The following is a 14569-nucleotide window of genomic DNA, read 5'->3' as shown; positions in this document are numbered from 1 at the left end:
TTGTGTGTTAGAGGCTGGAGATAATCTGATGAAACAAGGAAAACATGGTTCTTACCCTTTTAATTTATATTGAGTTGAAAATATGCTGGGGAATTTCAACCCAACAGGGATGTAATAAAAATAACTAACATTACTTGGCACTGGTTAACTTGTTTAGCATTTATCAAAGGCAAGGCCAAAGCCATCTATTTCTGCCCACATCTCTGTGATACAGGTACCATGCCTATCTTATTTTAAGGAATACCACTGATGCTCAGAAGACTTAAATACTAGCTAAGGTCAAATATTTAAGAATTAGAATCAAATCTGGATCTTGAGCCCAGAGTTACCTGAATCCAAATTCTAGCTCTTGTTACTTCTTTGTTTTGTTCCCCTTAAAGATATAGATGAGGAAACCCAATGTAGATTGTCCTGGTTGGGCAAGGTCCTGCTTGTTAGAGAATTTCTGAGGCTCTGTACAGTGGGTAAGGCCAGAATTTAATACATTTTTAAACTAAACAGGGACACTAAAGCAAAATCACCAGAGCAACAGAAAGGAGTGGTTGAACCAGAAACAGGGACAGGGGATGAGATGGGTAATGTCAGGACAGAAGAGGAATGTGGGTGAGTATGTGAAACAGGCTACCCAAGTTCTGAGTCAAAACCAGGTTGGCCCAGAGCAAAGCCAGGTCTGGCAGCCTGGTTGGTATTTATCTGACAATCTGTTGATAGGTGTGTTGTTGTAGCTTTTCCATAGTCACAACACTTTAAGGAGCAGAGTCACGCATTTGACCCTACCCAATGTAATTCATATCAATGAAGCCCTGTCCTGCAACACTGGAGAATTACCCAACCCTCAGCATAACAATCCTCCTTTCTATATTTAGTAGAATCAGAAATTTTGGAAAGTCACTATTCTTTGTAAGAAAAGGTCTTTCCTTTGTCTTCAGACCTGAGATTTCCTACATGAGGCTCAACATTTCACACTTTTTAAGTTCCATCCTCCAGATCTAGTCCTTTCAGCGTTGGTTTCAACCAATGCGTCCTGCACACCAATATGGTGTTAGATGGATACATTTGACTTAGTGAAATGAACTAGTTCTGTTAGCCCTTCCTTCCAAGGACATCAAGGATAATACTAATAATTATAAAGATAATCATAACAAAAATCACTCTCATTTCTGAACCACTTCATGTTCTATTCAAAGTGCTTTCACAGCTATAATTACCTTCCTTTTTATTTTTGAGAGGTAACAAGGAATGGCCATGTATAAATGCTCATGTTAGCATTAGCCATTGGAAGTTCCAGATCTAGCTCCACAACTGATTAGCCATGTGACCCCGAAAAAATCATTTATCACTGATTCCAGCAATTTCCTTTTCTACAAAATGGTGACACTCTTCTCTGCCTACCCCATCTTCTGTCACGGAGACCAAAGGTGTACATGAATCATATTTGCATAACACAGCACATGGGCCTTGAAGTCACACTGTTTAAGTTTGGCTCCTAGCTCCATTATTATCTTTATATCCATAGACAAGTTAATTAATCACTCTAATCCAAATTTTCCTATCTGTGAAATGGAGATAATGTTAATACCTTTATTATTGAGTTGTTCTGAGATAATGCATTAAAAAGATTTAACACAATGCCAGTTACAAAGAAAGAGGTTAATGAATATTTTTATAAAATGCTATATAAAGATAACTGCTTGAAATTTTATTCATGAACAAATTCCCATACGGAAAAATAGAAACTTAATTTACATAGGAATTAAGTATTCCAGGACATTAAATGACATATGCAAAGTCATATTTAACCATAAGTCCTACTTTCTTGCCCTCTTGAGATTTTGATATATTTATCTGAATAACATTAAAAATAGAAATCATCTCTACCTATTATTTTGAAACACTTAACATTTGCCAGGCATTATACTAAGTGCTTTCTATACATTATCTTGTTGGATTCCCATAATAGTCCTGAAGATGAACTCCATGTGGCCTCCATTTTACACGTAAGAGACTGAATCTTTGAAAAGTTAATAACTTCCTGAAGTGGTATACCCACTTTTTTTCGGGGGGGAATAACTCCAAAGCTGCATCACTATAGGGGCCAGTGCTGTTAATTAACCATGATGCTATACTACTTCTCACAATGCAGTATTGTCAGAATATTAGTATTTGTTAATCAATTATTCTCCATTTATTCACACAATCAGTTAAATAACCTCTAATATTTTATCCAATAATGTGATCAAAATATAGTTGTTGAGTGGCTGGGAATGCCATCTTTGTCCTCCAGACACTTGATTGGGTCCTGTGGAAACTGGAATACTTCTAAGACATGTAATTAGGGCTTCCCTGGTGGCGCAGTGGTTGAGAGTCCGCCTGCCGATGCAGGCGACACAGGTTCGTGCCCCGGTCTGGGAAGATCCCACATGCCGCAGAGCGGCTGGGCCCATGAGCCATGGCCGCTGAGCCTGGGCGTCCGGAGCCTGTGCTCCACAATGGGAGAGGCCACAACAGTGAGAAACCCGTGTATCGCAAAAAAAAAAAGACATGTAATTAATATATATTTGGCTAAGACTCATATCTCAAAATTTCCTTAGCATACATAAATAAAGGGGCTGTAGAAGTGAGGGGGAGGGTATTAAATAAGATCTGAGACTTGACAGGGGAATGCTGGCTGGCAGGGCACCGAAAAGCTTCACAGGGAGGCACCTCTTCGGTGACTATGGCATAGCAGACTGGCCAATCCCAACACTTGACCTTGTCAGTGTCCTAGAAATGAATTGCACTTACACATGCTGAGTCATATAACTGAAGCTTACAGGAAGCTGCAAAACATAAACCAAAGCATGTCTTTATAATTTACATTTAAGACTATAATTGTTAAGAGAACTATATCAATTTTTTTGGCCAAAATAGTACATTCTTTCCCTTTAATAAAACACGTGGGAAGTTCTAGTATAAAAATGTTACTTGTATGTGCAAGGGAATAAAACACAGAGGAAGTATATGGTTTAACAAAAATCATCACCTACACAATCATTCAAGTACACTGAGCCTTTTTCCATAAGGAAATAACAGTGTAAGCACTTTACACGAATTATCTTATTTAATCTTAACAATAGCTTTATAAAATGGTATCATTCTTATCCCTACTGTATAGATTAAGGAATTGAAGTTTGGAGATATCGGGCCACTTGCCCCAAAATATCAATTCTCTAACTCTGGAATCTTGACTTTAGATGCCAAGCTCTTAATCTTTATGCTATAATGTTGTGAGTATTTATTATGAAGTAGCTAGGCATTCAGAACATGAAGAGTAATAAGGTAGACACTGGTCCTTCCCAAGTGGAACTTACAGACTAATGAAAAAGGCAAATATTCTACAGCTGCTTACTCACATAATTAAATCTTTAATTATAATTGTAATGAATCCACCAATAAGAAGTCCACTCTCATCAAGGGGGCAGGGAATTTTTCTTTGAGGAAATGAAATTTTGGCTGAGATCTGTAAAATCTGCCAGATGGGACTACAGGCAGGGGACTAGCTCAGGTGGCAAGGAGCTAGATTTACCAAAGGAAACTAAAGAAGCACAGGGAGCCAGGTTGGAAATGGGATGAGATGAGTTTGAAGAGGTAGAGCCTAGTTATACACCTTTCTAGCCACTCACAGAATTTTGAATGTTAAGCCATTAAAGAATTTTAATCTCAAAAGTGCTTAAAACAGAATCAGATCTGTGATTTAAAATGATGACAGGGCTTCCCTGGTGGCGCAGTGGTTAAGAATCCGCCTGCCAATGCAGGGGACTAGGGTTTGAGCCCTGGTCCAGGAAGATCCCACATGCCGCGGAGTAACTAAGCCCGTGCACCACAACTACTGAGCCTGCGCTCTAGAGCCCATGAGCCACAACCACTGAGCCCACGTGCTGCAACTACTGAAGCCCGTGCGCCTAGAGCCCGTGCTTGGCAACAAGAGAAGCCACTGCAACGAGAAGCCTGCACACTGCAATGAAGAGTAGCCCCTGCTCGCCACAACCAGAGAAAGCCTGAGCACAGCAACAGAGACCCAATGCAGCCAAAATAAATAAATTAATTAATTAAAAAAAATAAAAATATAAAATAAAATAAAATGATGACAATAGGTACAATATGGAGAATGAATGAGGTGGTTGTGGGGAATTTAGTTGGAAGGTTACAGTGGTCCAGCTAGTGATGAAGATAGCTTGGGCTATTATGTGGCTATTGAACTAAGCATGAACAAATAGTTCAATATTGAGGAATCAGCGCTCTTTTGGGTACAATTTGTGTTGATACCTATGGTCTCAAAGTAAAATCTCTCAAGTAAGCTGCTATGTTACTTATACACATATGTACCTGTTGCTCTTTATTCAATCAACACTCTCAGAAGCATTAGATCCAGGAAGCTGTCAAACGTGTAAATGATTTCTAAAAATAACAATTATTTTGGTGACATTTTCTCTATTAGGAAATGTTAAATCATCAAAAAAAACTTTTAAATAATAGTTTGGTGTTTGTTATTGGATAGAGTCAGTGTAACAAGCCATCCTTCCAGGTTTAGTGACTTCAAGAACAGTGGTGGATATCATGCTTTTTTGACAAAGGACTATAGCTAAATATTTGTGCATATGCCTTTTTGCTGGACAATAAGAACTCAAAGCTCATTTGGGGAGCAGAGATCAAGCACTTGAGAAGGTACGTTTGATGGTTCAAATAGTAGGAAGTTTGATAGGCAGATATTCAATTCAGGTCAATCTATGATACAAAGATATATATTCGGGATGAGTACTATATGAAACAATAAAGAATGTGGTTGAAGAAACATTTCAACAACAAAAAAGAAAAAGCAGCATAAGACTGAGAGCACACAGCTACACTCTCCAATACATGCCATTAGTCAGATGTGGCTATTTAGCACTTGAAATGTGGTTAATACTAATGGAGATGTGATATCACTATAACATAATATTCAGATTTCAAAGACTTAGTGCAAAAAAAAGAAGGGAAAATCTCTCATTAATAATAATATTGATTACATGTTAAAATGATAATATTTTGGATCTATTGCTTTAAAAGAAATAAAAATAGAATCAAATTTTATTTATAAAATGAATTATAAATAAATAAAAATTTGATTTCATCTGTTCTTTATGCTTTAAAAATGTGGCTGTAAGAAATTTTAAATTGTATATGTAGTTCACATTACATTTCTATTGAACAGTACTGGTATAGAGAAAAGAGTAAAGGTAATTATCCCCAAAGAAATCTGGTTATTTGTAGAAAAATTTGAGTAATTCTGCATTTATAAGATTTTTTTTAATATATAGAGAAAATGAGAGAATATAGATTGTGTGAAAGATACCAGATTGGGCGATAGCAGTTACCAAGTTTAAGGATAATTTGGAGACTGAACAGCAGAAAAATTATTATTGAGTAATAATCTGTTATTGTATTAGTGTGCAATGCAATTTATGAATAATAGTGGATTTATTCCAGATTAGTACGAAGCAAGATTGTTCATTCCTATGAATCTACTGTAAAATTTATTATGTAACTCGTAAAAAATTTACTATATTTATATTAAATTACTATTAATTACTATATATTGATGTTAAGAAAAATGTCCTTTGAAACATAATTAAAAGGAAAGAGACCTAGTAGAATTTGCAGCCAAGCTGGTAGTGTCTCAAAGTAAAACATCTGACATGAAGTAAATACTCAATAAATAATTAAGAATTGTTAGTAATAACTTTATCATATTTCTCAGTAACTAAGCAACATTCTCTGGACGCCTAGATTTATCCACTAATTCATTTATTTACTCAGCAAATTTTTGATGTTGATGGTGATTAGGAAAAGGATGAAACACAGATACTATGATATTAAAAGTCATCTACCCATTTTCAGTAGTGCTGGGGAGATTTGAGGCGATTTAACTGTAATTTAACCAAATAAAAATTCAGGAAAGAAAGAGGAGCATATATCAAAATAGCCAGTGTTACCTTTTTACATATTCTAATCATCATTTATTTACCTCATAAATTGATGAAACTATTAATATATCTAAAACTAGATTCAGTTGGAATTTTCGGTAAGCATTCTGTGTGTGTTTAAAAAGAAAATCTCTATTTGAATATACCTCCTACAGGAATTCAAATACAAAATGAGCTGTAGAGCATACCATACATAAACTCTGCACATTAAGTAAGCAGTTAAGCAGTTAAACCTACTTGGAGGAATGGACAGTATAAATTTCCTTCTATTCAGTTGTATGACCCTTCCTCTTCATTCTCACAAGCTTTCACCTTTGCCATCAATTAAGTTCTGACCCTGCCACTCCAGGACCTGGATGTCCTTAAAGACAACCTCCTGAACTTTTGGCTTTTGGTATTAACTTCTCTTTAAATGTAAGTGATCTTTCCTTTGAGCATTTTGGATTGTGGCGGGTGTACATTGGATTAGCTTATTATGGCCTCTTTTCAAAAACCTTAATATTTCAGTCATTTATGACAGATAGAACTTTGTATTTGTCATTTCTCTCTGTGCCTCTTTGTCATAGCCATACTGTGTTTGAAGGCGGGTGTAATAAAGTGGAGCTGAAATGGGGATTCATTGACACCAACCCTGAAGAGAACATGTTCCACTCTAGTAGGTAATCTGAAAAACAAACATCATTTCTTATAGATATCATAAACACTGCCAACCTTGCTTTATGAGTGAACAAAATTTTTTAATGTAATTTAAAGTGCCTTTTCTAAAGCCAAAGTGTGCTAATCTATCATTTTACACACACATACACACACACACACACAAACACACATACACCACTTATGGCTTTCTTGAGCCCTGTTGGAATTTTAGGATGCATAGTGGATTAGATAAATTATCTAGTGGGCAAGTGACAAGTTCCATGTTCCAGTTCATGCAAGATATTTTACTCAGGGCAAAATTTGTCTCAAAGGTGTAAGATTTTAAATTATTTCTTTTCCAAAATTCTCCTTAGTTTCTATTTTGTTGGTTATACCCTAATCTTTTTAACTTTCATTGTTTTCAAGGGGAAAATATGCCCCTTTTGATACAAAGTCATGTGTTAAGGGAAAGCAGTCTTTGGGGAGAAAGAAGCAAACTAGTAAACAAAAAAATGAGACATTGTAATAGCAAATGTATTTTGAATTAGAACATTGGAAAGAAAATAACAATTATTTTCATAAATAAGACACCAAGTTCAAAGATTTATGTTCAACAGTCTATTTTCAGCCATCTTGATAATGGACTGGGCAGCCACCATTAACAATTTGTGATATGATCCTTGGGTCAAGATATCAGAAATACCACAGACCTTCTGAAAGGTTGTCCCTTAATCTACATTTTGCCCAAGATCCCTTTCCAGTTCTAATATCATCTAGTTTTATGAAAAAGAAAAAAAAGCAGGGAAAATTTGACCCTCTAGAGAATAGGAGTTATCATTTTACATTTCACAGCGCGAAGGAAGAAGTTTCAATGTCTTTTGTTTTAATTCATTTCAACGTATTGAATACTTATTCAAATAGCAAGGTTACATAAGAAGAATGACGAAAGCATTTGGAAAAGACTAGCTTCATTTATTTGAGACAACTTTGTGTCTGTACAAGAAAACAGATTGAAAGAATTCTCCAGATTATTTAGATAAACCTCAAAGTTGAGTAAGAATATGAGAAGGCAATGGTGTAGAAATTCTTCAGAGTTTTAAGCTAGTCTACAATCCATAAAACCCTGAGAAGTTTAACTATAGTCATTCTATTTCCACATAAAGTCATGACAACAAAGCAACATTAATAATCTTAACATTGTGCTTCCTAGAACTCTCCAAAGAGTCCACTGAAATTTTCTTAGAAGGCATTGTTTTTAAAGTCCTCACCCATGAGAGGATCCAGGCAAGTCCACACCCCTCTGCCATTGACACATACCTTTGCCCATTGTCATTCAGGGCAAAGCATGGTTGTCTTTCATCAAAAAGACTGAATGAGTATGGACTGGTACATAAGCTTTCCACCTATTCCAGCAAGCTGAGTGCTTCCTTCCACTCCATATTTGTTTAATTGGCTCAAGTGAAACCGATCTTAGGATTTGGACAAATATGAATGTTTGTTTTTGAAAGGATTTGGGGATGAGTCCAAACTAATAGAACTGAAACTTCTTCATGCTGGGTAGGAACTGACCCTTCTTCCCACTGGGAGATGAAAGAGATTCAGTTACTGCTTGGGCTTTACCGGCATAAAAAGTGAAGTATAGGGCTTCCCTGGTGGCGCAGTGATTGAGAGTCCGCCTGCTGATTCAGGGGATGCGGGTTCGTGCCCCGGTCCAGGAGGATCCCACATGCCGCGGAGCGGCTGGGCCCGTGGGCCATGGCCGCTGAGCCTGCGCGTCCGGAGTCTGTGCTCCGCAACCGGAGAGGCCACAACAGTGAGAGGCCCGCGTACCGCAAAAAAAAAAAAGTGAAGTAGAAAATCGGGGCACTTCTGCCTCCATTATCCAGTATTTCTGGTGGAGCTTATGTTGCAGCAAAAAATAGAAATGAAGTTTTCCCTCTCCTGAGAACAAGGAAAATAAAGGGAACAGTGAACAGGCTAGAGAAGAAACATAAACTGGCCTGAGTTAATCAATCCTAGTTTTAATTTACTAATCTGTAGTGTCTGTAGTTAGATTTGTCCTTCACAACGCTAACCTGTCACCTCTAATCCTGTGTAATTTAGGCAATTTACATTCTGCACCTGGTATTTGCTCCCCCTGTAATCTCTTGTAGCAAATCACCCCTTGTAGCTGTTTGCATTTCAGAAAGGAGGTCGCAGACTGTTAACACAGAGACTACTGGACCCAATTACTGGGTGGCCCAACTCCAGCAGTGACTATTTTGAAATAATGCAAGAAGAAGAAGAATGCAAGACGTTCACCATTTGGATCCTTATCACTCACTTCGGACTGCGAACTTCCCTATAAGAATCCCTGTAATTCCGCAGGAAAGGGGGGCACCATTCTTGAGGTGCTAGCCTACTGTGTCTTCCCTTTGCCTGGCAAGGAAAATAAAAAGCCTCTCTATTTCTTATCCTCCAAATCCATATTTCTATTCGGCATCAGTGCACAGGGAGACAAAATTTGTTGGCAACACTTAGGGCTAAAATGTCTTCATTCTCCTCAGGTCTCTATGCCAAAGTTAACAGCAGGTCGAATCCCTTTGGACTAAGGATTTTGTTTCCTCTGCTAGTTCCACACCCTTTCTGGCCTCAAAAGTGAGTCAGGCTGGCCTCAACTTCCCAACGGAGTTATAATCAATCACTTGCCTGCACATTACATGGTTGATATCAGTAGTTTCACAAACATTGCTCCAGTTGACTTTCAGAATGAACTCTGGTGTTGAGAAGGTTGATATTGTTAACTCTGATTTTGTCTTAGGATACTGAGTACATACTTCCAGTTTTGACACCTTGTTTTGAAAATGTGGCTGAACCCTCCCAACGGTGACAGACGCTCGCTCAGTGGAAACGTGGAGGATTCGGTCAAACTGGTTATTTGTCCCTGGGCGTGTGTCACTGTCCAGGGTTTCTTCATTTCCATGGGCTTCCTGTCTCTCATTTCTCTAGTTTCTAACTGCAATCGTATCTCATTCTTCATTTTGTCGCATGCAAAAGTTCAGAAGTTCTTCATCACGAAGAGTCCTCGGGAACAAGGGAAGCTCACCTAACGAGGTAAGCTCAAAATGTATCACAATCGGGAGACAGGTTGGGAGTGGTAGCCAGGTGTAAGGGCTCTGCGCTGGGGCTGCCTTTGTTCCTGTCCTAGTTCTGTCACCTCTCTGTTCTGTAACCTTGGGCAGATCTTTCATCTCTCTAAGCCTTTGTTAATTTCATTGACAAAACGAGGATGATAACAGTAGCTGCTTTATGGCGTTTCTCTGAGGTTTAAATAACACAATGTGAAGCATTTAGAACAGTGTCTGACACAAGCTAAGCCCTCAATAGTTATTAGTTATTAGTTTCTAAATGTTTTTAATTCTATAACATTTACAAAAGTAAAATCGTCTTCATCCAGATAGCAAATTTATGGAAAGCTATTTAACTTCAAAAGTAAATTCTGAATTTCTAGAAGTCTGTCATTAATTTGTTACAGTAAAGCCTCTCTGATGTTATTCTCTTGTTCGTTCTTAGATTTTTAAAAAATAGTGAAAGCTCACACTGGGCTTAGTGCTTTGTGTGTCACTTAATCCTCCCTACAGCCCTATAAGGTAAGTTACATTATTATCCTAATGCTACCAGTGAGAAAACCAGGAGACAAAGCCACTGAATAACTTACCCAAGGTCAGAAATCTTGTTCATGGTGAGGCTGGACTTCAAACTCAGGCCATTGGACTGCAACTCCCCTATGATGAGTAATCTGCCTTGCGATTATGGTCAGGCTGGTTTGAGGAGACATGCTTTTAAACCGTGCCAAGGAAGAGACACTGCACATTTAAATGTGCAAAATTTGCCTTTGGGTGTCCACAAGAAGAGTAATCACATCACTTAAATTGATCATAAGTCTGTTTGTTTGAAGCTTCATTTTTCATTGCTCTTGTTTTTTTGGAGGGCTGCTGGATGAGACCAGAGGATAACTCCACTTTTAGCTTTGCCATGGTATGGAAACTTGTCCTCTGAATCTTTATGTGTTCTGGCAACTCACAGGTAAGCAAAGATTTAAATTAACTGAAAAGCTTGGATTAAAATAAAACAAAAAATAAGCCTTCATACTAGATTGAATTCATTTCATTTCTGGAAGTGGACTATGTCAGGGAAATTTCTATGTGAAAAAAATAGATTAATAGTGCTCGGAGTTAGCTCACTGTATTTACTCCCTTCCACACTGTCTCAGCTTTCTCAGGAAGATAGTCAAGTTTTCATTAAGGGACTGTTTTAATTTCGTTAATCAACTTTGACATATAACATTAATCTGTGGTTATTAAATGTTTTATGCCAGGCATTCGCATGATGTGGCTGTTTTTAACAACAACCTATTTGATTTGTGGAACTTTAAATGCTGGCAGATTCTTTAATTTGGAGAAAGAAGCAAATCCTGAAGTGTGGATGAATATTGTAAGTGATGGAAAATTCCAAAGACCATCAAGTAAAGCAGATTAATTGATTGTGAGATATTAACTTCCTGTATGGCAGAAAAATCTCTGATAAGAAAACATAAAACATGGGTGATTTTTAACATTTCTCCAAGAGTTAAGCTAGGTAGATCTTCTTTTTTGGCTGAATAAGTAATACTTTCTAGCAATATAAAGCAGAATTATATATATATATATATATATATATTTTTTTTTTTTTTTTTTTTTTTTTTTTTTTGCGGTATGCGGGCCTCTCACTGTTGTGGCCTCTCCCATTGCGGAGCACAGGCTCTGGACGCGCAGGCCCAGCGGCCATGGCCCACGGGCCCAGCCGCTCCACGACATGCGGGATCTTCCCGGACCGGGGCACGAACCCGCATCCCCTGCATCGGCAGGCGGACTCCCAACCACTGCGCCACCAGGGAAGCCCTATTTTTTATAGATAACTTCCTCTTTTGAATTTACATTTTTAAGAATATTAAGAATTTCTATTTTAAGCCCTCTGGATGATATATATGACTGTCCTCTACTGGACTATGGTTTTATTATCTTTAAACCAAGAGGGGTCTCAAAAGACAATTGACACATATATATGTATAACTTAATCACTTTGCCCTATACCTAAAACTAACACAACATTGTTAATCAACTATACTCCAATATAAAACAAGAAGTTAAAAAAATGTGGTATACACACACACACACACACACACAATGGAATTTTACTCAACCATAAAAAAGAATAAAATAATGCCATTTGCAGCTACATTGATGGACATAGAGATTATCATACTAAGTGAAGTAAGTCAGAAAGAGAAAGACAAATACCATATGATGTCACTTATATGTGGAATCTAAAATATGACACAAATGAACTTATCTACAAAACAGAAACAAACTCACAGACATAGAGAACAGACTTGTGGTTGCTGGGGGGTGGGGCAGGGGACGGTTTGGGACTAGCAGATGCAAACTATTACATATAGAATGGATAAACAACAAGGTTCTATTGTCTAGCGCAGGGAACTATATTCAGTATCCTGTAATAAACCATAATGGAAAAGAATATGAAAAAGAATATATATAATACGTATATATGTGTGTATATATATATATATATATATATATATATATAACTGAATTACTTTGCCATACACCAGAAACTAACACAACTTTGTAAATCAACTATACTTCAATCAAATATATATATGTATACTTAAAAAAAAGACAAATGACTTGAGAATATAGTTTTGTCAGAAGAGTGGGTCAATGCTAGATATTATCTCCAACCCCCCCAAAAATGTACTACTAGCAGACATTTTCTAATAGTCTACTTATTTTTTTATCAAGACTTTATGTAGTAAATTAATTTTACGGTTACCTGGGGCTACAGATTTCAGATAATTTACCCCAAAAAACACACACTAGTTGCTTTTTACTAGTTCCTTTTGATAACCTTTAGAGAAGATGTTTAACCAATGCTCATATTTTTACTGGGCAGAGTGAAATCATCACCTACAATGGCTACCCCAGTGAGGAGTACGAAGTCACCACTCAAGATGGGTACATACTCAGTGTCAACAGAATTCCCCATGGACGAAGAGATACCAGGAGCACAGGTAGAAGACGTCTCTCTCCTGAGAAGGAGAATTGCATATGACTAAAGTTTATTGCTGGCTGTTCATTAAGACAGTGACTGATTTATCAAAATTGGTTTGAATTTTGGATTAGTCTTTACATTGTTAACAGGAAGTCTCATTCTTTTCCAATTCTCTGAAGACAGGCAAGAACCTAAAATTACAAAGAGCAAGACTGATCTTCTTGACTGCTGCCAGGCTTTCTTCTTAGGGAGTAAATGCAGAGGTGGAGCCTACATCTTGTTAGCTCATTACTGATTTCTCATGTGGAAAATTGCTGTATTCCGAATAGTGGATTTCCTCACTGTTGGAAAGAGATTGGCTGGGTTGTATGAAGCTGGCTGCGCGGTATCCCAAAAGAGTCTCTCCTGCCCCCTCTAGAATCAACAGGCCTCCCTCTGCAGGATAAAAAAAAAAACCCAATTAAAAGACAGTGGCATTTGTGAAACTTTTTCCAGGAAGGAAAACTTTAACATTCATGTATACTTTGACCTGAGGAACAGACAGTTCATGCAATGAAAGAGCATGGGATTACTAAGGCTCAATTCTAGAATGAGGAACGAGCCATGCAAAAGCAGATGAATTACACTCTTTAAAAGGGGAAATATAACTGTAAAGCCCCTGAGGAGGGAGAGAGAAGAGCAAGCAAAATATCTGCAAAGGCCCAGTGGCCTTTATCTACCAAATCATTTACCATGAGATGATTCATGGTAAGTGAGATCATTTACCATGAATCATCTTATCTCCCATCCACATTCAGAGGCAGCTAAAATCATGTAGTTCAAGAATTCAAGAGTTTCACAATAAAAACTGCGAGTGAGGGGCTTCCCTGGTGGCGCAGTGGGTGAGAATCTGCCTGCCAATGCAGGGGACACGGGTTCGAGCCCTGGTCTGGGAGGATCCCACATGCCGCGGAGCAACTAGGCCCATGAGCCACAACTACTGAGCCTGCGCGTCTGGAGCCTGTGCTCCGCAACAAGAGAGGCCGTGATAATGAGAGGCCCGCACACCGCGATGAAGAGTGACCCCCCGCTTGCCACAACTAGAGCAGCCCTCGCACAGAAACGAAGACCCAACAACACAGCAAAAAAAAATAATTAATTAATTAATTAACTCCTATCCCCAACATCTTCTTTAAAAAAAAAAAAAAAAAAAAAAACTGAGAGTGGGACATGGGTAAGATTACTATCTAAAATATGAGATGCCCAGTTAAAGTTGAATTTCTGATAAACAGCAGATGTTTTTCATGTAAATCTCACTTTATGATGTACTTATATGAAAAAATTATTCATTGTTAATCTGAAATTCAAATTTAACAGGGCATCCTGGGTCATTTTGTTTATCTTTGTTTTGGTTTTTGCTAAATTTTGCAATACTAGGCACGGCGAGGGGTGGGGTAGGGAGGTGTTATGAAACATAAAAGGAGAAAACTTTTACAAGAAAGGCTTTACTTAAGGAGGGAGAATTTGGGGAAGATTTGGAGTTAAAAGACATTTATTAGGTGTATCTTTCTAAATGCTTTAAATGAATTAAATCAATTAAACCTCCCAGAAACCCTATGAAGTTGGCACTATTAATAGTTACCATTTTACAGATCATGAAACTGAGGTAAAACAAGTTATGTAATAGCCTTGAAGTCACACAAATGGCAAATGACAGAACCAGAATTCAAACCCAGAAAGCCTGACTCCAGAGCCTGTGCTCTTAACTACTAAGTTATAGAATCTTCCATCCTGGTTCTCTTCCTCAGAAACTTGAGAGTTCACAGGAGGGCGTTGAGCTGATTTTACTGCTATAGTTTTCA

The 14569-nt window shown here is 37.7% G+C and overlaps 1 protein-coding gene across 1 annotated transcript in view; it reads left to right on the top strand.

Annotated features, from left to right (window-relative positions):
• Positions 1-11003: 11003 nt before the first annotated feature.
• The window catches only part of LOC308624469 (uncharacterized protein), a gene marked incomplete at both ends in the record, with an annotated part of 48888 nt that continues 45322 nt past the window's right edge, over positions 11004-14569 (top strand). The window contains 2 exons of the mRNA XM_081247708.1: positions 11004-11111; positions 12630-12747. Coding sequence (XP_081103834.1) covers positions 11004-11111; positions 12630-12747 — 226 coding nt within the window. The remainder of the gene's footprint in view (positions 11112-12629; positions 12748-14569) is intronic.

This window comes from Mesoplodon bidens (genome assembly GCF_964165515.1).
Source record: "Mesoplodon bidens genome assembly, chromosome: 1".
NCBI classification, from domain to species: domain Eukaryota; kingdom Metazoa; phylum Chordata; class Mammalia; order Artiodactyla; family Ziphiidae; genus Mesoplodon; species Mesoplodon bidens.
The sequence above is the reverse complement of the archived record's forward strand: the minus strand, read 5'-3'. Positions and strand labels throughout refer to the sequence as shown.